Source organism: Acanthaster planci, linkage group LG20, assembly GCF_054643075.1.
Source record: "Acanthaster planci isolate LZ-2023a linkage group LG20, COTS_SCS, whole genome shotgun sequence".
Lineage (NCBI taxonomy): Eukaryota > Metazoa > Echinodermata > Asteroidea > Valvatida > Acanthasteridae > Acanthaster > Acanthaster planci.
The window spans coordinates 5,597,441-5,620,672 of record NC_141796.1 but is presented as its reverse complement, the minus strand read 5'-3'; the positions used below and the strand labels follow the sequence as shown (position 1 = coordinate 5,620,672).

The 23,232-nt window shown below is 40.6% G+C and overlaps 1 protein-coding gene and 1 long non-coding RNA gene across 3 annotated transcripts in view; one reads left to right on the top strand and one right to left on the bottom strand.

Annotated features, from left to right (window-relative positions):
* dcdc1 (doublecortin domain containing 1) overlaps positions 1-8,937 on the bottom strand; it is a 39,146-nt gene extending 30,209 nt beyond the window's left edge. Inside the window, exons 1-9 of one of the 2 annotated variants that reach the window (XM_087130521.1) lie at positions 8,809-8,937; positions 6,728-6,937; positions 5,475-5,777; positions 4,103-4,265; positions 3,304-3,466; positions 2,814-2,916; positions 1,779-1,878; positions 1,413-1,506; positions 330-428 (exon numbers count right to left, since the gene is read on the bottom strand). In XM_087130521.1, the coding sequence (XP_086986647.1) occupies positions 330-428; positions 1,413-1,506; positions 1,779-1,878; positions 2,814-2,916; positions 3,304-3,466; positions 4,103-4,265; positions 5,475-5,777; positions 6,728-6,912 (1,210 nt within the window). In that variant the 5' untranslated portion in view covers positions 6,913-6,937; positions 8,809-8,937. The remainder of the gene's footprint in view (positions 1-329; positions 429-1,412; positions 1,507-1,778; positions 1,879-2,813; positions 2,917-3,303; positions 3,467-4,102; positions 4,266-5,474; positions 5,778-6,727; positions 6,938-8,808) is intronic. The other variant, XM_087130522.1, reaches the window with a different exon arrangement.
* A 5,715-nt stretch (positions 8,938-14,652) lies between these two features.
* Positions 14,653-23,232, top strand: LOC110978041 (uncharacterized). The gene is made up of 3 exons (XR_015423550.1): positions 14,653-14,895; positions 16,508-21,235; positions 22,411-23,232. It is a non-coding gene; the product is annotated as an uncharacterized LOC110978041 (long non-coding RNA).

Here is a 23,232-nt window from a genome sequence, read left to right as displayed (position 1 = left end):
ATGAAGTGTAAGCATGGCATAAAATGACATACATGTGCACACAGTTACTATAATTCATTGGTTCAGTACATGACATTGCGACAAGTGCTGGGATTAGCTATTATGATCACAAAGTTGTCAATATTTAACTAATCGAAAAGCATTGGCAAACACACGTCCTCTCTCTCTGACAGAGTAACCTCTGACCTGACGTGGGCTCATGAAAGCAAGTCAGAAGGCCTGAAGTTCTGACCCCAACAGCAGTTCAAGTGTGTTTCTGAACTCGGCTTTGACGTGACCAAAAACAACTCAAATGCCAACATGCAGTTATTCTTTGGCATAAGTTTTACCTTTGACACCTTTGGGGCTGAACCGTTCACCTTTGGAGATCCACACCGGGCCGTAGAGAGGGGTGGTGCTGCTCTGCAGACAACGGTCCAAGAGGGGCACTACAGGGGTGCGAAAAGAACAAAGGCTTGTAAAAGGATGATACCACGAAAAATGTGTGCCTTTAAGGATGGACTGTGGTGAGAAAGCCTTAAGGTGAAAGGTCAGTATGGGGAACACTCAGTATTCATTCATGGTGTGCATGTGTAACGGGGAAAAATGGCACACTATGGGGAACTCGCAAACTAACAAAAAACTCTAACTAAACCAAGGATATTTGAGGGAAAAGTCACAGGGTCTGAATTAATAAGGACTCAGACACCAATATTTGACTTCAAAAAAAGGCCAAGAAATTATTTATTAATGAAAAAGTACTGGAAAATTGAAAAAAAAAAACCAAAAGGACTAAAAAACACCCAAAGACTAAAACTTTAAAAGGACTAAAAACCAAAAGACTAAAAACCGAAACCCAACACAGCGTGTAAAATGGACCTCATGAGGAAAGTCTGACTTTCGATCACTGACTCACAGATGACTCACAGAAGACAGAACCTGACTCAAGCAGAAACACACACTCCAGTTAAGAGGAACAAATGAACAGTGCTAGTGTCTCTGCTGGTCTGCTCTTCAAAATTAAATGTGGCCACAGCATGGGGTCAAGAAATATGGGTAGAAGCAAGGGCCAAAGTCAATAAATGGGGATACACTAACAGAAAAATCCAGGGGAACTCTGAACAAAAAACTGTACTTTTAGAGGGAAACTACTCCTATGAAAAGACGCTAACAAAAACTATAACAAATTTCTAGCTCTGCCACACATGTATTTGTACTACATGTACCATCAAAAACACACACACAAAGGAATTATCCTTGAGGACAGGCACAGAAAGAAACAGAACAATTTCCACTGGGTATTATCAGTTACATTTGTAGGGGAGTTATTTTGCATCCTGTAAAAATATTAACAGTCAACTGCATTCAAGTTGCATTCAAGTTATGCAGAGAATACTTATTTTTGAACGGATATTTAGCTAGCCGTGACTTACCATCATTAAGATCTGTCACCTCTGAGCCCGTCCAAGAATAGACAATCCTAGCTGGGGCAGTCAGCGCAAGACGTAATGTGCAGTCGTCAAGAAACTATATTTCCCGTCAGATAAAAAACAAAACAAAATGAATTGGTGCTTACATATTAATATGAAGATGAACAAAGAAATTGACTGGAGGGGGATTTGAACCTGTGACCTCCAGAACACTGTACCAGTGCTTTACCAAGTCCGCAATCCAAAAATATTAAAAAACATTGTAAATGGCCAGCCTGTCTTAAGCCATGACTTCAGGGTGAAACCAAATGTATCACCAACTTAACTGCCAAAACCACGTGCAGTATTCAGTCACAAGCTGGAACCTACCCTGCCAAAGTTCTCAGCGGAGGCCGTGGTCTCAAACATCTCGGTGCCGTCTCCGTTGCGGAATATCATGACCCGACGCATTTTGGATTCCAGCATTTTCCTGGTGAAAACAGATGACAAATATGCAAGCTTCAAGAACAAAGGGAATTAATTTCGTCAACTACAATAGCACTGCCGTTTAGGTGAAAAAATTTACTTACCGTTTGCTACTTCCCACATTTGCAGACTGAAAATGGATTGCTTAAATTTTAAGTTGAATTTACTTCATTACTGATATTAAATTATAAATTGAAAAAAAATCAAACCCTTCAGTAGCGCATAAAATATCAAACATTACAATTCTTATAAGATCCTTCTAAACCCAACCCCATCAGACATAATATGTCCCAAGTTGGGTGATTTATTTCACACAGGATTGCTGTGACAATGTGACGACTAAATGAGCACAGTTAGTTATTGATGTGGTACTGAATGGGTGTTACATTTTTTCAGGCCTAAGTTTGGTGTATCTGAGCCAAAGACATGCTCATTTCACTGTCGTGACTAGCACTGCGCACAACATTTTAACAATGGCACAGTTGTTTCAATAATAACCTTGTTGGGTTCAGCATGGTTAGGGTTAAAGCTGGAGTTTCTCTAGGCCTTTTCACACTACAGCGTTTCAACCCAGGTTGAACTCAACCATGGGCAAGCCCATGGCCGCCCTGGGTTGAAAATTAAATTTTTCAACCCTGCATTCAACCCAGCATTGTTTCACACTTGTTTCATGTGAATTGAGCTTATTGGGGCGAGTTCGACCCAGAAATGAGCACAAACAAATTTCAAGCCGGGTTGAAAACCTCAACCCTGGTCCAGAGCAGGGTTGAGCTCAACCCGGGCTGAAGTCAATCTCGGGGTTGACACTGGGTTGAAAATTTTCACGTGTGAATCGCCACCAGTTTTCAACCCTGCTTTAACCCTGTGCCAACCCCGAGATTTGTCTAGTGTGAAAAGGCCTTCTGATTCTAGGAAGAAGCCAAATATGACAAACCTTACCTCATTCTCTTGGATAAAGCAGACTTGGTTCTCTTCTTAGTTTCTGCAGGAAGAACAACACCGTTCATCGTCCAGTTGGCGTACAGTTTCTTGTGAGCGTCACCTGCCAAAAGGAAAGTCAAAGAAGATTTACTTCAATCCTAAAAGCGCTCGGGTTCTCACAGCAGAATCTGCCCCAACATTCTCAATCGTTCTCTGCGTATTGTCTACACCAACCTTGGTATGCATGTAAAGAGATTCATTATGAGTATGTCTTTCAAAGTTTTGATGCAATCTGACACTGGGTTTTGTTGTTATGGTCATTTCTACCTCACACCTTCAAACGTGTATTGAACATTGGTAAACATTAACATTTTTGGCAGGCCTGTCTTGGAAAAAAGGGCAATTTGTGAGAATGGCACATCAAATTTTAATAAATTTTAAAAAGGCCTGTTTGAAAATCAAAGAATTGGTTCTCAACATTCCACAGGGAAGGCTCAAACTGACAAACCTTTGACATTGGTAGTGGGGTCCTTGTAGGGTTCTCCGCATGAGATGAAGACCTCCGAGTCCTTGGGAATTTCTTCTGGGTATTTCACCTCTGTCCCGTCTGACAGGAAAATCCGTCGGGCGGCAAACTGTAGGCCCAGCTTGATGGTGCAGGCTTCCAGGAACTGTGACCCCAAATAAGACCTGGCATCTCTCAGTACACTTGCAGGGCTTGGATTTTATTCTTGAAGGGGCACCTGACTAAGCCCACCGTCATCTTATTGGTGGGTTGTCGATCATGTGTCACTGACTTTATAATAGTGCGACCATTGAACACATCCATTAAATACGCCAGTGGACTACACATGCAAAAGGCAGCTGAAGCTTTTCACACAGGCAAAGAATGCTGTGCCACATCTATGACACAGTGACACAGTGGTGGCTCTTTCCGAAAGTGGCTCAGAGCATGAGAAAAAAATAATGATGTGCTATTATGCCAAACTGAGAAAATACAACAAAGACCAAGAGGTAAGGATAAATTATTTGGTCAGAGACTCAATGTTCCGTTTCACTAAGAGGTTTTTTCGATGAGTGACGTTCGGTTTCAAACTTGAACAGAAAAACGTATAACTGAACGACATCTTCCCTGGTTGACATCACGGAGACAGCACCCTCGGTTGTCCATTAAGGGTTGGAAATTGCAAATGTTTAAAAGAATGCACTTTTTTAATTCCTAAAATCCCTGATGGATGACAGTTTTCCTAAAATGAAGGAAACCAAGAACAAGGTGCCCCAAAAGGGTGGACCCTTTTCATTTTTACCGTTTTCATAGAGTGAGCAGTGACTCTCACGGCATCAGTCTGCACTCCGTTCTTGTAGACAGTGGCTCTGATGACCTGAGGCTGCTGTCGGTACAGGGCTCGGACTCGTCGTGATCGCTGTGAGGCTGTAGCAGTGGAAGATCCAGACTTACCACTCCAAGGTCTAGACAGACAGATAGACAGACAGACAGAGAGAGGGAACAACAGCTCTTATGAAACACCAACAAACAAACAAATGTGACATAAATTTACCTCCACTGAAAGAACTTAAAATGTGATGGTGTGTCCAAAATGGAATGAATACTGGTGTGCCATTTTGACCAACACCAAAAGGCTCTAAAATCAAAAGCAAATCCCGGAATTACCACAAAGGTCAATGATTTTGGAGGAATTTTGATGGTCAGTAGTTGAATGGAACAACTCTCTAATGACCAACAATGAACTTATACACAGACGGCAATATTACACAAGTATTTATAAACGGTAAAACTCTCAATGTCCGTGCTGAAGGCAATCACTGTTACCCCTACGCGCCACGATTTGCAGGCTCCCATTGGACGATCGCTGAAGTGGTGCGTTAACTCCCAGTTCCATGTAAACGGCAATCAATGCATGCAACTCTGTGTGCAGTGCATGTGCAGTGAGAGTGGTTTAAACTGAAGTGACGTCACACTTACGAACCGGACAATGGAGACATTCATGAAATTATAAACCATCACTATTCCCTCAAGTGTATTGCAGCTGAATGTCATTTTGACACACAGCATTGGCTACTTCAAACAATCTGCCCTCACAAAGCTCTATCACTCCTGGCTCGGCACAGGCCAAAACTGGGAGTCAGGCACCCCAACCCTAATGGCCAGACATGAGTGGGTATCTCATGAATCACTTAGGGATCTGAAGTTTAAATATGAAAACCCAGTATTCCAGCACAGAACAAATTTGGCCATGTCTGTATCTTGTGTCTAAGACTACAGAAGTCTAGGGTATTTTGCCAAGAATAGACACAATGATAGCTATGAAAGTCCATTTCATACATGGCCTCTTAATTCCTACTCCAGTCAACTTTTTATCAACCTTTCAAATTGCTTTACATCTTGTCAGTCTTCCTATTATGATTTGATGTATGTTGCCAAAAAAATTGACCTATAATTTTAATACACCAACCTTTTGGTTTTACAGATAGGTGCACTGATGTTGCCCAAAAATTTGACCTAAGTTTTGAATACACCAACCTTCTGATTTTCACACACTGGTGCACTCATGTTGCCCCAAAATTTGACCTACATTTTGACTACACCAACTTTTTGGTTTTACACACGGTGCACTCATGTTGCCAAAAATTTTGACCCAGATTTTAAAAAACCCCAACCTTTTGGTTTTATACACGGGTGCGCTCGTCGGTCGCAGCTTGGACCTCTGCCCATCTCCCATCCTCCCCTGCTGTTTTGGCTCCGCCTCCTCCTCTTCCCCCATCCCTCCACTATCTACCATGAACTTGATGTCGATGCGTTTGCGTTCCCGGGCCGAGCTGCGGCCGGCTGCGGTAGCCGAGAATGGCCGGTGAGTCCTGGTGGGCCTGACAGACTGTAATGCGCTAGTGGTCGCCACAGCCTGGTCGCCGTGGGCCAGCTTTTGCATGTAGGGGGACAGTGGCTTGGTGGGCCTGCTCAACCTGGAGGGCAAAGAAAAGGGTTGAGTCCACTACTACATGAAAAGCCTGGTTTACATATCAATACAAAGACATGCAGACAGCATCGCAGATCAGTCTCCGATGATACGCAGTGTTATGGAAACACTGTACCTTTACTAACGCAAACATCAGCGCATACAGTCGGTAAAGTTGGATCCGGTTCAACTTAGCCGACTGCCTGCACTGAGTCGCCACAGAAGGCCTACACAAACAAGTACCCTGGCACAGCAGGTGTAAAACAATGCCCCTCTCGCTTAGTACCACTCTTTTTTCCCATTTTTCCTTATTACGAACATAACCACAATTGTCAACAAAGCTGCCGACCATCAACAAAATACCTGTACATCAAACTGGAGTATCAGTTTGGCTTCAAGAGGAGGTATTTCCATCTAACAGAGGCATTTTACGTGAATAGTTTTCGAGTTTCAGTTACCACATTGTTGAATTTTTTGGTAGAATGATATTGCACAGTGTCTCTTCTGCAGCTCTCTGTCTTGAAGTCTTGGGTGCCATCAGCATTTGTTGCATCCCCATGACAACTAAGCTCAATACTGCTTTCATACATGTATACAGCTGTGGCTGAACATTTATATACGCTTGAGCAGGAAGCGTCTACGAACAACTTCCAAGACTGCCAATCCTTGACAACTAGTTCCTTTCTGTAGCAAAACAGCCTGCACATCCACTTGATTTACAAGACCCTATAAATAAAGCGTTAAAGTAGATGTCCTAATTGATAAAGTACAGAAAAAGAGTAGTTGCCGGGAATAGATAGTCTTAAAAAATACAAGTTGCAGTATCTAGTCACTGAAAGAAATCAGCAACTTCAGCCAAGAATGAGATGTCTGGGACAAGTTTAATGTGGAATGATGCTGTCGGCAAGTGGTTCACAAATACTGGCTTGTTGCTAAGTACTACTATGTGCTGCTTACCTTTTCCGCGAGCCAGCAGCTTCCGCTTTCTTGAGTCCTTCCAAGTACTGAGCCACCAGCAGGTCCTCGTAGCTGATGGCGTCACTGGAGGAGCGGCTGTACTTAGTCCGCTCTGGGTGGTGTGTGCCATGGGCACTGATGGAATCAGAGATGCGTCCATCACCTTGAGTGCCTGTTGGTGCCATCTGTTTGGTTTAAAAGCTGGGCCTACTATATGTGAGACAATAAAAAGAATTGAAAAATGTAAGGTGCAACCTTGGCCATATGTGATTTTCTTGACTAAAGGCCACATAAAAAAAAATTGGTGAGCATCCTTTAAAAAAAAATCTAGGGGTGGGAGGGCATTTTTTTTCAGTTAAGCATGCACCCTTGCTGGATTGGAAAAAATTGAATAAAGAGCAGTTTCCTCACTGAAATGAGTTTTATTTATCTTCTTTAAGAAAGGGTTTTACACATGAAAGTCATTCATCACAAAAGGTAATAGGGGTTGTACAGCCAGGCGAAAATAAGAGGGTTTTCTAAGACAGGGTGACAGTGCTGTAACTCTGTGAAGTGGAATCGGTAGCTGGGAATGGCTGCCGCTATTGAGTATTGACCCAGCTTTGCAGCAGAGAGGCCGCATCCAAATTACTGGCTATGGCTGCGACCACATTGTACAAAGCTATTGTGGTTGCCACTTCGCCAACTGCTCTAATTTCCGCAAGCTTATCCGCGTGGCTGCAAACAGAGGCAACAATTCGGAAGGGGCTTACAGAAACACACTAAGGGACGGTTTCGTGAATCTCAACCTCATTCCCATGGGCTCAATCTTACTGCGCCATGGAGTTGGGGTTGGGTGAATTTGCACTGTACATGTATGTAGATGTTCGGGAGTAACGTTTATCAGCAATTTCCTGAAGTACTGTATATTTTCTAAATTTATTCCTCTAAATTTGAATGTGGGATCATCCAAAAAAGCTGTTTTTTGTTTTCTTTTTTGTTGATAAAAACAGAAAATACAAAAAAAATGGCGGGAGGGGGTGATGTATTTCTAGGGGCGAGTGGGGGACGATCACCAACTATTTTTTTCTTCCATGGCCTAACATGCACTTCAATCAACCAAGAAAGGAAAATAAATCGGAGATCAGTGAACAGGTGAGATTAAAATGAGAATCTGTTTTGTGCTTCAAGAAATGGATGTTATTCAGCCAGGTCTGTGAGAAAGAATATTGTATCCAGACGTTGAATTTAGTATCTCAGTGCTGCTCTTACAAGACCAGCACTTACTTATCGTCCTTTGTAATAATGGGCCCTACGTTGGCTATGACTTGCAAATTACTCACAAGTCAAACCAGAGAGAAGAAAACTGCAAGTTTTTGTTGAAACTTAGATATGTCCTGACCTATTTGTGCATCAGGTCTAAACTGGTGGCTGGGCTCATAACTCATTCTGAATGAAGCTGTGAGCAGACTGATGTCAACATGAAATGCCAGTATAGGCCTACATGTGCTCTCCATGATTTGACAATGTCAGGTTGTTTAAGCCAAGTAAGGGCCTAAAAAGACTGCCCAAGACCTAAAGTTAGGCCTTGCGACTGAAAAAAAGGTGATAGGCCTGGCAAAGTAACTAATTTTTAGGAATGTCAGGTTATTTTGCAGGACATATTGCCAAAGTCGAAGTCATCAGCTTCCATGTAGTCATCTAATGCAACCAAATAAACATAGCCACACTCGACTCCCATCCATCGCGGCCTTGGGCTTGCGCCCCCAAATTATTGATTCCTCCGGCAGTACTGTGTCCTATGTCTACTTTATTAATATTATGAGTAACATACCGGTAATATGTAACGCATGTAATTGTTATGCTTGGCGTTATTAAAACAATTCCACAAGCAGTAGTAGCAGCACAGCAGGCTGGCCAACTCCCTGTACTAACGACGATATAATCCTCCCGGGAGTAGGCCTACTGTACTGGACCGGCCGTGCGGTACGCTCTCGGTTTAGCCACGGATCGGTTGACACCATGTGAAAAGTCAGTTTGAAATGAAATTTTGAACTTATTGAAACACTATCAAACTATCAACTTCCGACCTCTATGCTCACCTTTTAAAGCTATTCAAGATATACACATTCACGCGAAAATATCTACAGTTTTCTGTCGAGAGGCTCAGGTCGTGGGCTCAATCTCACCGCCATATTTACGGAATGTCGCCTAGGAGATGACGTCATGCAGTATCTTTGGTATGAACTACACGTACCAAAAACATACACACGATACGCTTGGAGAAATGACGATGATTTTTCTCGATGGAAAACCGTGTGAAATCGAAACTTTGACTTCAAGTGACACGGTCAACCCGATCTCAATTATACAATTGTGACGTAACGATGAACTCAAGTGGTATCAGATAACTTGCGATGATGCTTTGGGATTTAACTCACGGTCTTGTGCAACAGACATTTATGTCGTCTGACCTTTGCGGCTCCCGGGACTAATGAAGAGTCAAAGTTCGGGTACATTTAAAAGTCGGTCAGTATATTAAAAAAAAACAATTACAACTTGTGATGATAAAAATCACACGATGTCAAGTTATGCTTGCTTTCGTGACGTCACTGAGACGTCATCAGATATTACAAGGAAATTTAAGCTCTTTTTTCAACAAAACATGTGTGTTTTATATACAATTAAATGAGAGAGCATATCCATATTTTAGGGACCCGATGGAATTCTAGTAATATCAAAGGAAAGTCGTGAACTTGACTTAATCATTCCTGGGCAACGTACCGGAAGTAAAATGTGTAACTCGGTCAAAAACGAAAGAACTTCTCACGCAACCGAAATATATATAACAAATAAAATGCTGAATTGGTATTTACGATCATAAACACTAGATGATTAATGGACAGTTTCATATGTAAAAAAAAAAGAAGAAGAAAACATGAAAAGGGTGAGTATCGAAGTTAGTCAAGCGGTTTTGTGCCCTTTCTTAGGCCGTTTTCCAATACTCAACTTCGGATCCGTCTCACGCTTCAGCTGTTTTTTTACAACCTGACTTTGAAGTTGGAAGCGCAATAATTAGTCTAATAGTGCCACAAAACATGAAATATGATTCAAGAGGGCCAAAAATTACAGAAATCCAATTTCAGGCCCAAAATCGGGGATTGGTTTCGGGGACGATGCCTGAGACGGTGACGAAGTTGAGTATTGGAAAACGGCCTTAGTGAAGTCCAGGCACACCCGCCGGAATTGGCTTTCGGCTCATATTCGAGCCACTGAGCCACGGCTCACCTCGGAGAAGGCTGGCAGGCAATTGGTGCAGCTGTACTGTGACTATTACTGCGAGCTCTTTTATCTACTACTCCAAATAAGGCACAATGTGAAAAACAGGAAATCAAAAGAAATTACGAGCCTCATTTCTCTACGCACAACTTGTAAGAAAAATCTGGAGAAGATAGTGAAAACTTCAAGAATTGGATATCATTTGGATGAATGAATAGTCTCAGATTTTGCTCGAATGAATTCTGCTAGAACAATACTACACAAGGGGTATGTGTTTAAACTGGAGAAATGTCATGCAGAGTACCAGCGAGCTCGTACGAAACGCAGTGGCAGATGATGGCAATTTGGTAAGTTATAATGATAACTTTGCTACTGTGCACATGACTAGCCAATATTATATAATAATGATTTCGTAGGCATGATGGCATTGAAGTAGAAGATATCGTATTTGTAATAGTATACCTCTTCAGCTTACAAAATTATTACAGAAGATAAAAAGAAATCTATCAAACAGAAGGTTTGCAATGTAAAAACGCTAACTGCCGCTTCACAGTGCTTGTGGAGGAAAAGTATATCAATAAATGATAGCAATTATAAACTTATAACGGTCAAAGAGTGTGGTATCAAGGGCCAAACAAATTTGAAAACTTTAAATAAGAACTCAAATTAATACATTTTTCAATATCTTTCAAACAGTTTAGGATAGTAGCCTGAAATGGTACTGACATAAACCTGACCACGTGGTTCAAAGTGGATGGCGGTATGTGTTCCGTCTTGGCGTAAAGCCTGGTTTCCATAATGTTCTTTGTAACCCAGATGGAATGCGTTACGCAAGACGTGAAAACGCAGGCACGAACGAAAGAGGCGGTGGATGACGTCATTCCACCACAAAACACCACAACTCCGAAACACTTCACGACGCCAAACCTCTGCTCCAGTTTCGTACATTTCATTGACGGTCAACTATTTAGTTGATCACTTTGGTGTAATATTTAATAAGCATTAAGAAGGAAATGGAAAAAAATTCGTAGAACTAAGCGATCTCGAGGGATATCGTTGCACGCCTGCCATGCCAGCATATGTGTTATTGGCATACCGCGGCTAATCGACGCACACAGTTGGCAAGGTTGAACCTGGCTCAACGTTGCCGATCGTTCGCGGGCTGCGTTTGCGCAGTTTTAGTTTGATCAACTAAATAGTTGACCGTCAATGAATTGTACGAAACTGGAACAGAGGTTTGGCGTCGTGAGGTGTTTCGGATTTGTGGTGTTCCGGGGTTTCTGAGTAGTTGCTTCAATTTTGTAGTGGTGAATGACGTCATCCGCCGCCGCTTTCGTTCGTGCCTGCGTCCTCACGTCTTGCGTAACGCGTTCCGTTGGCGATACAAAGAACCTTATGGAAACCAGGTTTAAAGCCTGGTTTCCATATCGACGAAAGAAACGCAGAGAACAACGCAATCAAGACGCAAACAGCAACGCAGACAAATGGAAACATGTCAAACGGAAACATTGCCGATGACGCAAACCAACCCCAAGCGGATCCTCAAAGTTTAGCCCGGGCCCAGTTCAACTTTTCTGACTGTCTGCGTTGAGTCTCTGAGTAAAGCCTGGTTTCCATATGGTCGTTTATAACGCAGACGGTCTACAAAACGTCAAGACGCAGGCAGTTGCGGAAAAGACGCTGCGCGACGTCATTCTACCCAAAATATTAAACAAAATGGCGCCCAAAACTCGGAAAATTTTCGCACAAAATACATTTCAGGAAAAAAAATCAATGTTGCAGGTGGGAGTTTTACAAATTAAATCGTTGTTATGCATGGAATTTATAGGGGTGTTAATTTGAGGAGACCACAGCGCAGCGTGTGCATTATAAACGTGTTCGCATGCACAATCCGTAGCTGGATCGAGAAGCTGAAATGGGAATCCTTTTCTAGAATCTCCGTGAAACAAAAGACTGGTGTAAGTATTGAAAATAGAACAAGTTCTTCAATAATCCTTGTAGATGATGGAAACGCAGGAGATTCCAGCTTTAAATGAAACTGTTCCATATGAACACCCCTTTTAATGAATGGAATAGGTTAACAGTCCCTTGTGCTCACATCACGTGGATTTTTCCGCGTTTATTCAGAACTGAATCTGCTTGCCCTGAAGAAAGTACTCAGTTACCGAAAGCTTAGCAATCACATATTTCAGAGCACTGATTTGATATTATATTGTCGTCGATATTCTGATCACGGTGCTACGCAGCCCTTCCATATTTCCCTCCCCCCCGGGATGACGCTTTCCCCATCCCAGGATGCAGACGTTTACGTCATCGAGAGTATGCGGCGGCGCGCAAAAGTGCTTGGTAACAGAGAGACCAGGTGTTCGTTCGTGCACACTGCACCACTGTTCCGCGAAGCGGTCACCAAGGCGACTCTTGGGCCGTGTCCGAAACGGACTTCCAGAGCTACGGCTAGGTCTATTGTCTGCGCGTCTCCACGCATTTCCAATGGAGCGAAGACTTAGACCTAGCTCTAGACAACAGATTCGGATGCAGCCCAGGGGTCTCTCCGGTGTACAGTTTGCCGCAGCGACGACATGTTATGCAAAAAAACCGCATAACATGTAGTGCATGTATGATCCCCGCGTATTCTGTAGCTACCGCGGGGATCGACGACCAACAGGCTGTATAACTATGTAGGGGCAGGTGTTACATATGGGGCGCTGACAAGGGGAATCGCTTCCCACTTATGACGGCGAGACAAAATCTAACCGGGAACGTACAACCATGTCCCCGAAAGAACGATCGCGCCTAAACGCGCAAATCGGAGGTTCGGTGAAAATGGAAGCTGTGGCCGCATCATTTCCGAGTGTACGAAAATTTTTGAGAAGAATATTACGTACTGGGATGTTTCTAGGGTGGTATGTAAGTACGAAGGGGATGCGATCACGTTGCTTGGCCCCGGTGGGTTTCAGAGCCGTTTCGCGGGGAATTGAAGATACGGCGTTGAACGCAGCGTCTGTGAAAGTGCGCAATGTTTTGTATACCTGGAAATATGCGATTTTTAAAAGGGAGTCACGATGGTTTACCTTTGAGCGAGTGGCGCTCAAAGGTTTCCTTCGAAGTCATCAGCTGTCTCGTTATTATTGGGACGGGCACCAGTCAAGCAGAAACACTGCTCTCGAGTCATTTCAGTTACTTTTAGTTTGGGGCTTAGGGCACTGGGCAATGGCTTATTTCTGTAGCGGAATCCAGGCTGCAGTTTGAGATGCGCGTGCGTGCATATGTCTGACAGCCCGAAACGGTTTGATCTTCAGATTTCATCGGGCCGCACAGGGTAACAAAAATTAGATACTTTCTAAATTCGGACGAAATTCTAAATTTGGATGAAATGCAATCTTGCATGAAATGCATGTCTAAGGAAATTTCATTCACATTTCAAAATGTGTTAGGTCTGCAAAATTTCTTTCGAATTCCGAAACATGAGTCTGCAAAGATTTATTCGAAACTCAGAAATATGTTTGGTCTGTAAATTTTTACTTGGTTTTGGGAAATGCATTCGATCATTTTAAAAAAATGCCCTCTCTTAAGTAACATAAGATCTAAAAAGAGTTCGATTTTTAAGAAAAGGCAATGCCATTCGGTTTCTACATTTTCTAGTCTTATTGGCACTAATTCTGATTCGTCACTCAGATAACTCAGTGTACCCTATTTTATTCAAATTTAATTTGCAAAAGGCTTATCGGCTTTCCCTATTCTTTTGAAGACTGTTTCGACAAGCCCTAAAAAGAAACAAACAGCTCTCAATTTCTAATCTCAATGCATCTTAAGATGTGTTCAGTGAAACTTGATCTTAGTAGTCTGAAGTGTATATTACCATATTTGGACGGGCTATTATGTCACAAATCTCATGCGATCTGACCAATCACAAGGCCTGTTCCAGCAGGCCATGCCGAATCGCGGGTGTTTCCATGTTAAGGGTGCTTGTCTTTAAACTTTGGAGCATATGGAACAAAAAAGAAATCAATGAAAAATCCTGTCTTACAGACATCATCTAAACGTTCTAAAACAGTTTTTACCGATGCCATCTAAAATTATTCATTGCCAACTTTTATTGAACGTTGAAGTTGGACTGACACTCCTGTATCAGTAGGGACACAGAGAAAATTCACCATGCCCATTAGTTTGGTAACACTCTTGACTGCTTAGATCAAGTCTTAGCTACGATCAATCTTACGGGGAGAGAGTCATTTTAGTCTGTTAAGATGAGTTGCAAGATAAGACTAATTTTGGTGCACAGGTGTTAATTTTACACAACCCAGATAATTAAGCATATTCTCCTATTCTCCCTCTGCAAGTTTTGCCACGGTAGCAGTGGCATAAAAATTTATAAAGGTTTCTCTCACGGGCACTGGCCTGGTCTGAATCAGGTTTTCCACAATAAAACGTTGACTGAGCCCAAGACAGGATTGGGCTCAAATTTGCCTGTTTAATTTGCCTGACAACAGCACATTGTTTTCGTTTGAAGAAGCAATGCGCTTTCGAAGACAATCAAAATGTCTCATCTAGTCTTGGGTCCAAGAGGCTTTTCGCGGTGCTGCGATCAATATGTGCGTGGTGTGTGATTCACAGTGCGTACTTCCTGTGATAGCGTTTCTTCCAGTGATGATTCTTGTCGTGGAATAAACAGGATGGTCTTGAAACCAAGACTATGTCTCGTCGCACGCATTCAGCATGCCAACTCGGTGCGCAGCTATGCGCTCGCGAACAGGTGATTTTGTGAATGAGTGTATTGTGGCACGCATCACCGCCGCAGGAATGCGCCCTGCTAACTAGCAGCGACCAGTGAAGACAGGTTGTGCGTGCGCGTTACAGATTTGTCGCCACCACTGTTACAGGAAATCGAAACATGAAGATGTCGTGTTCATGTAAGTAGTGCTAATATTTTGTAGGATGGTTAATAATCGCCTTCCTTCCCCTATTGTTGTGCAGCTAAATGTGGGGAAAAGGACAACTCTGTTCAGATATTACACGCATTATCTTTTTTTATTTTCTGCCACAGAAAATATGGCCGAGTGTCATAAATTGGTCCACGACAGGGGATGTGCACTCCCCGAAGGTACCAATACTTGACTAATTTGGACAATATCACACTCTAGATGGCGGCATTTTGCTCACCATTTTCTAGCATGAAGTCATATTACGTAGACTAATCTTACCCAAAACAGGCAAATAAATGTTGAGCCCTATTTAACCTTGACTGTACGTACATGTATGACTTCACCATACATAGGCCCTCCTAATCATGCAAAGTCACGGTTTACAGCCTCTTCAAAATTGAACAGCGCCCATATTACAGCAAATTGTGCAATACATGTAGATATGGATAAATCATTTACATAACATCTTGCCCAAAACGGAGCAATGAATGTTGAATCCTATTTAACCTTTACTGTTTCACCATACATAGGCCCACCTAATCATGCAAAGTCACGGTTTACAACCTCCTAAAAATTGAGCAGCACCCATATTGCAGCAACTCGTGCTAATACATGTAGATAAGGGTAAATTATTTGGGCACTACTTGATGGTATCATTGATGAACGTAATTGTAATGGTTATCATTTATATAAATGTACATTTTACTAGTTAAATTCGTGATAAAAAAGATTATTTTCACGTGGCCAAGTCACATTGAAATTTTGTGCTGACGTCTGAGGCCGATATGTCATTGAATTTCATGCTTTGTAATTCATTTTTCAGGCATCATTTGAAACTTTGATACATTTTCATTTCATTGTTTTATTTTAAATCAGTATTTTGACACTTTAAAATAAGAACTGTTTGAAAAGGGAAGGGAAGAGTTCCATTTCTGGACGCCAGTCACTGCAGTGACCTAGCCTTCAGAAAGCATGTTCAGAAAAGTTTAATTTAAGAGGGAAAAAACAAGTTGTTTACATACAGGTCGACTGTTAAAAGCAGGTTGGAAACCTTTTTTCAAGTTCTTTATAATAATGCCCCCCAAAAAGAAAAAACAAAACTAGATATACAGAAATGAAACAAAGAAAGAATGCAAACCCTACAACTTAAACAGTGCCTACTCCTTCATGTCTAATGTTGCATTATGTTACACTATTTTTTTCCTGGCATTTCATCGTTTGGCAATCGGCGAATTCGAAAGGCAAGCTGTATGGTGTTGGACTTTTTACTCAAAATATTGAAACTGAATGTTAAACGAGCTCAAAAATGGAAGATCAATGTCGCAATTTATCAAATTATTCTTTTCTTAACCCTAACCATGCCAAATCGTGACCAACAAGATTCTGTATGTATTGTTAAACTTTTAGGGTAAGGTCTACGTTTAGACAGCAACCAAAGGCAACAGCTCAAAAATTCGTTGGAGTTCTTTTCTCCAAATTCACTAGGCCTGTTTCTGTGTTGATGAAAAACGCGTTGATGGAGTTGGTCGCATAAACAGCTCGGGATTCTTTCATCCTCAGTTTTTCTACCTTCTTTATTTCTTCATGTCTTAATGTCCAGGGGTCGTTGATGTCCTGATGCCTCAGTGTCTTCGTATCCTGACATATAGGTCACTTGATGTCAAGATGTCTTTGTGTCTTGATGTCCTGATGTCTTGATGTCTTGGCGTCCTGATGTCTTGGTGTCTTGATGTCCTGATGTCTCGATGTCTTGATGTCTCGATATCCCGATGTCTTGGGAAATTGGATGATGAGATTGGTTGGATTGGACTGGTTGGAGTTCTTCCATCCAAGTCGTTTCCTTCCTCAGACAAATTTCCCCTGATGTCCTGATGTCTTGATGTCCTGATATCTTGATTTCCTGATGTCTTGATGTCCTGATGTCCTGACGTCATGATGTCTTTGTGTCTTGATGTCCTGGTGTCTTAATGTCCTGGTGTCTTGATGTCTTGGTGTCTTGATGTCTTGGCATCTTAATGTCCTGATGTCTTGATGTCCTGATGTCTTGATGTCTTGATGTCTTGGTGTCTTGATGTCTTGGTGTCTTGATATCTTGATGTCTCGATATCCAGATGTCCTTGGAAATTGGTTGATGAGATTGGTTGGATGGGACTGGTTGGAGTTCTTCCATCCAAGTTGCTTCCTTCCTCTGACAATTTCCCCTGGTGTCCTGATGTCTTGATGTCCTGATATCCTGATGTCCTGATGTCTTGATGTCTTGATGTCCTGATGTCCTGATGTCCTGGTGTCTTGATGTCCTGATGTCCTGGTGTCTTGATGTCCTGATATCTTGATATCATGTCTCGTCGTCTTACTAATTGGCTGGGTAATTGGCTGGTGAGGGTATATGGTTGAGACTGATTTGTGAGTCTGTTTTCAGTTGCCCTATAGGTCATACTTTCGTGTTTGATGACGTGTTCGGGATGGTCTTGGTTTTCAATGGTTTTCTTCTTCGATATTTTATTAATGTTCAAAAGTTAGCAAGAAGATCCGGATATGTTGTGAATTTTTGTAGGTCACCTTATAGAGACGATTTGTTGATGCATGTGCAGGCTTACTCTGTATATGCAACATACATGTAGGTTACCTGCATGGTTCAATCTAAATCAATTTCAATCCAAATAATCTCATTTCATGGTAAACTACTGAAGCGTAGTTTCACTGCACTTCGATTGTCATTCACAGATGGGGCCACAATATAAAAAGCCTTCTCCTTAGTTGACGTCACAGATATGTCACCTGAATATGTCAACAAAATATTGAACAAATTTATATGTTCATCGTTCAAAGGTCATTTTCAAAAAAACTCAAATACACAAAGCATTTAAAACAGTTTTCATAGTTCAGATGTAAAGTGTCCTTTCGCAGTTATCAGCCATGGAATTAAAAAACCGGTCTTTCAATTTAAAAGTGTCCATCTGGACATTCATATAAAGCTATCGGCTGCATATTAAAGCTTGGCTATTCGAATTTGCATATAAACAAATAGTTTAAAAATGCAATCGAAGAAATCAAACTTGTATTTGGTTTAAGAATAAATCGTATTTCTTTGTTTTCAATTCGAAAGCATGTTTAAACTTTTCTAATTCACAAATGCTCTTGTTACCTGCTAATCTGATTGCTAAATTCAAGTACTACATATCAACATCGCGCATAGACCTTAGCTTCCAAAGGCATTGTCCAAGTGTCTCTTGAAATTGCAGATGATATAATTGATAAATGACCAGGTAAATTGCAACAGGGTTTCTGACAGACAGAAAATCTTGGCCAGAGTTGGACCACATTTTTCCAAACGAGACTCTGTCGCTCAAGCGAGAGAGCCTACTTTTGAAATGGAGACTGAAAGAAGTATAAAGAATTTGTATCTTTCTTTCAATAAACAAATTGAAAACATCTGCTGCGACGATAGTTAACACTTAAGTAAAATGAAAACAAAATCAAGCTGAAAATTAAAAAAGGAGAAACACCTTCATAAGATTAACTTGCATGCAATTTCATATTTTCAAGAACAAACAACTTATCAGAATGACCGTTAAATTAAGACGAATTTCGTAGCTTAAACTAAATGAACTTGAGAGCGTGAAATCTAATTTGGACCACGGTTACCACAGTAGAGATCATATTTGCTCAGTTCATATACTTGAAAATCACATTTAGTGGTGTTGTTTTCAAATTTTACAGAAAAAATTCTTAATGTCAGTTTTGAAACATTCCCTCCGAAAAAGTCATCCTGAATGCATAATATTTAACAACCGATAGAAAGTTTCCTTTTTTGTGTTCATGGCTTTTAACATGTTTCTCCATTGCAAGCACTGTGTAATTAGAATCTAGTGTAGAAGCCTTGATTCATGGGGTGTGGAACTGAACGACGATTACTAGTTGTATAATGAACGAGGAAATTACATTTTGGATGCCGAACACATGGTTCTACAAAGTCAATGAATTTGAATGTATTTGTGATTAAAATGAACGGGAAAAGCTACACAATATGATTTTTAATAGCTTCTCGCTTTCCCTTTAATAGGCTTCACTGTTCATAAACTCATTTCTTTTTATGACACATTTGTTATCGGTGTTTTTTGAGCTCGCTTTCAATCCTACCGACAGTGTTAAGCTTCTTGAATGATCTCTATTTAATTTTGAAGTAACATGTTTTTCTTTTTAGTTTTGTTCTTCCATGTTCAGGATTGTATGACGTAAACTTTTGAACCAAGGAGAAATCACACGTCAGAACCTGATAAGTCAGGACAACTTTTTCAGCTGTTTGTTTTGTGTTTTGTGTTGTTGTGGTGTTTGCTGTTTTGTATTATTTAGGGGTTTGGATGTTTTCTAATTTTAGTCAGTTTTTTTTTATTTTCATACATTTTCTGCATGAAAAGTTTTCTTTCCTAATCGTTTCTTGTCTTTATCCTTACTGTATCTGTATTTGATGTGCCGTTTGAGTGAGCTATTCAACAGTTGTTTTACCATCAGTCGTTTTGCTATCATATACCGTCGTTTTTTACTGTCGTTTTTGAACTCTTGTAGCTTTTGGGGAGTTTAAGTTTCAAACCCTAGGTTCAGTTTGATTCCTTTATGTGATGTGGAGCTAATACACTTTGTCTGTTGTTCTTTAGTTTCTGTATTTTTATGTCTAGAAAATGGATGTACATGTGTGGAGCCTCTGGCTAGATTGCTGATCTGAGCTGAAGACACTGGTTCGTTAGTGTCGACAAGACTAGTGCTACAGTGAAATGAAAGGTCTGCTAATTTTATTTGTTTAATCAAAATATAATCGAACACACCTTTTTATCTGCACCCACTTTGCACCACCCACCTTGCACCCACAGTGGTTCGTGCGCTCTACCTGTTTTTTATCGGATACATATTTTCCGTCGTTTTGTCGCGTTCGTTTCCGCGTCGTTTCGCTCGGATTTGCTTTCGGATTCTCGTTTCGTTCACCTGCGGGATTTAGTGTTCTTTTTATTGAAGATGGTGTCTATTAATTCTTAGAGTATGAAATGTAAGAAGCAGGAGCATGGGAACTGAAGATGACTGGTCACTTTACAACGATATGTGCCTCACTGAAGGGTATAAGTTAAGTAATTAGCAAAACAGATTGGCTTGTACAGTTAGCAAAAGGTTTTACCTTTCGAGTTTCATTTTTCTCTTTCTATGCATAATGGCGTATTGTTGGCTGTCTTCATTATTGTTTTGCAGGTACATGTAGGTTTTTTTTAGTGTATCTTGAAAAAATAAGTTTATTCATTAAACATTCCATGAGCAGATGTTCGATTTCGTGGAGGGAGTGGACTGTTGACGACTGATCAACTCGAACAGCAAATAAAATTATGTGAGTTCTATTCTTGAAAAAGTCTTGCTCTTTTTTTAATTGTCTCTTCACTGTCTTTTATGGGTCATTCCTTATTTCTCAGGTAATACTCGACACTTTATTTTCCGTGGTTCGTGTATACTGCCATTGCTGTTTTATCTTGTAATTTCTTTTCCCATTTTTGTTTTCACTGGTAGGTTTTGTGCTTATGTGTGTCGTTTGTGCATTTTATGACATGATGTTATGTTTTTCTAGTTTACTTTCTGTCTAGAAACTGTAACCCGGGAGTAAACTGGCATTGATCGGACACAGGACTCTGAATGGTTTGTTTTTAAAATAAATAAATAAAAGTGTTTTCTCTAAGACGTTTAATCATCTTTCAATTGTGTTTTCATACCAGTTGTTTTTCTTCTTGTGGATGGCTTTTTATAACTTTGTGTTTAAGATGCCCTTGCATTTTGGTTTTGTTTATTTTGAGTATTTCCATTTAATTTTAATTAACGAGGAGTTAAGCTGATCTTGATTTTTCCCTCTCTAGTTTTCTCTTTTGATATCTAGGAACAGGAAAATGGAAGCATTTTAATAATTGAATTGAAGCAAGCTTCAGAGACATCAGTCGGTGCCATCGCTGTTGGAAATAATTTGTACACTCAAAGGGGTGATTTGGCTATTGGACTGATGATCAGGTTTAAGCACGTACCACAGAATTACATGAAGACTAAACAGAAAAGTGCATGTAACTAAAACTTATTCATAGATTGCATTCAGAGTGAAACCTTTTTGATGCTTGAAAAAGGACAGAGTTTGAATCTATAGCACATTAATGCTACTGTTGAGATGAATTTTATTGTTGAACATTAATTTGTTTGTATTTCTTTCCCATTAACTGCCAAGGGATTAAATGCCGGAAGGGTGTTATAACCAAATGGATGAACTTAAGATGACTATCGGAGATAATACGAATATCCAATCTGATAGGTAGTTTTTCTATGTGCTCTGCATTTTTAATGTTTCCACATTCTTGGAACTTGTTCCTTGATTCTTGCTGAGGGTACAAACTTATAGGTTCCATAGATTTTGTTGCGAGAAGTACCGGTATATCTTTGATGTTTCTGCAAAGGACGTTTTAGTTCCCATAAAGTGATGGATATAGTGTATAGAGGGATTTCATATTAACGCTGTCTGCGCAAATCGGCATCGAGACCGAGGCTCTCTGTGTTGAAGTTAGTCGCGTGCGCCCGCGAAGTCGACACAGTATATGTAGTATCCGGTTCGTAAGTGTGACGCCACTTCAGTTTAAACCACGCCCAGTGCACATTCAGATACACAACCTTCGCAGGTACGTTAGTTCGCGGTAAATTGCCGTTATTTTTTCTTTTGATTTTACGTGTCAAAGAGTAATCCTAAAAAAGACTCTTCCACAAAAATTTGCAGCCTGGAAAGTCTGAATTTAACATACCTTTATGTATTTTGTGTCTTGACTCTTACTTTCAACCGTCTGATCATATTAAGACTTGAAGCTGACACATACAGCCTCGTTTTCAAACGCTAACAGCGTCGTGTTGGAAGCCCTCTATATACTGTTTGTGTAAATGATCCAGTTTGATATTCCGACAGTGCATGCCCAGCATGATGACACGCGCGCACAATAGTCCGTCCTGTCAGTGCAGCTAAAATACGCTGAATCGCGTACGCGCTTTCTCGAAAGACCTTGGCTCTTTGAAATACCAAACTGGCTTACTACTCTCAAGAATCTCAGATTTTGGCACTCGTCGCTTTTGTAAGAAATCTAAAAATTTGTTTCAGAAGATGCTTATCGTGTGTGCTGGTTTATTCCTCCGTATATGTCCAAGAATGGAGACAGTCGAAAACAAAGCATAGGTCTACTCTTTTCCATCTTCTTTTTAAGTATTATAGCCTTTGCATTACGTGTTTGAGAATTTTGTTACGTAAAATTTGCATCGCTTTATTCTGTTGGCAATTCATTTTTCTCATGAAGTGTGCAACATAAGATTTACACATATATGAGCTGCAATATTACCACTGAGAGTCTTTTGTGATGTGGGAAAAGTAAAATAGAAAATTTATAAACTTTGAGAATGCAAAAGGCATGATGGTCCATGAAGATATGTTTTCATTTTTTGTGTGAATAGAGTTTCAAAGACCTCCTACCATTAGTCACCGTCGCCAGTTTTTGAAAGGGCTTTATGTGTGCATTGGGAGTTGATGGTCATCAGGCTCATGAGCTTGCTTCTAGCCTGCTGTGGTGTCACATACAAGAGATGTAAAAGGAGAGATTGGCTCCGTCTCCGTCTGCTAAGAACAAGACAACGCCGACTTCATTTCTGTTGTCAATTAGCATACTTTCAATAGGAAAACATTCAGACTAACGATGAACTTGCGAAATTGCCAGTGTTATTTTAGACTTTGTATTAAATAGCCCATTGAAGTTCCTGATGTTATATTTCGACTGACCACTGTTATATTTAAAGTCTATAAAAACTATGAGTAATAAGTAAAAGCAATTGTATATCGGTGTGGGAGCAGAGAAACTCGGATGAAAGCATTCATAGCAATTACCATAGGAAACCCAAAAGAATGTATGTGAATGTTTTATTTGACTTAGGCAAAACTCCTCAAAAATTTATTCACCCTAACACACCAACATTGTCATACTAACTATTACACCATCCAGCAGGACTAACTTAGCCTAAGGCAAATGAAACGTTCATGCTTGGAATTCTTTAGTAAATGTGTAAAAGCAGTAAGTGCCAAACTGCATTCACTGAATTTCAGTGTTCCCACTACCTTAATGTAATGTTATGTTATAGACTGATACCTCACTGTATGCCTGTTTTCTAGTATCCTTTGAGCTTGGAATTTTTATACTAGTCAAAGAATAAAATGCCAAGTAATTTATCGCAACACATTTGCATAAAGATTACATGTGTACCTGGTTTTTCAGCAGACCAAGA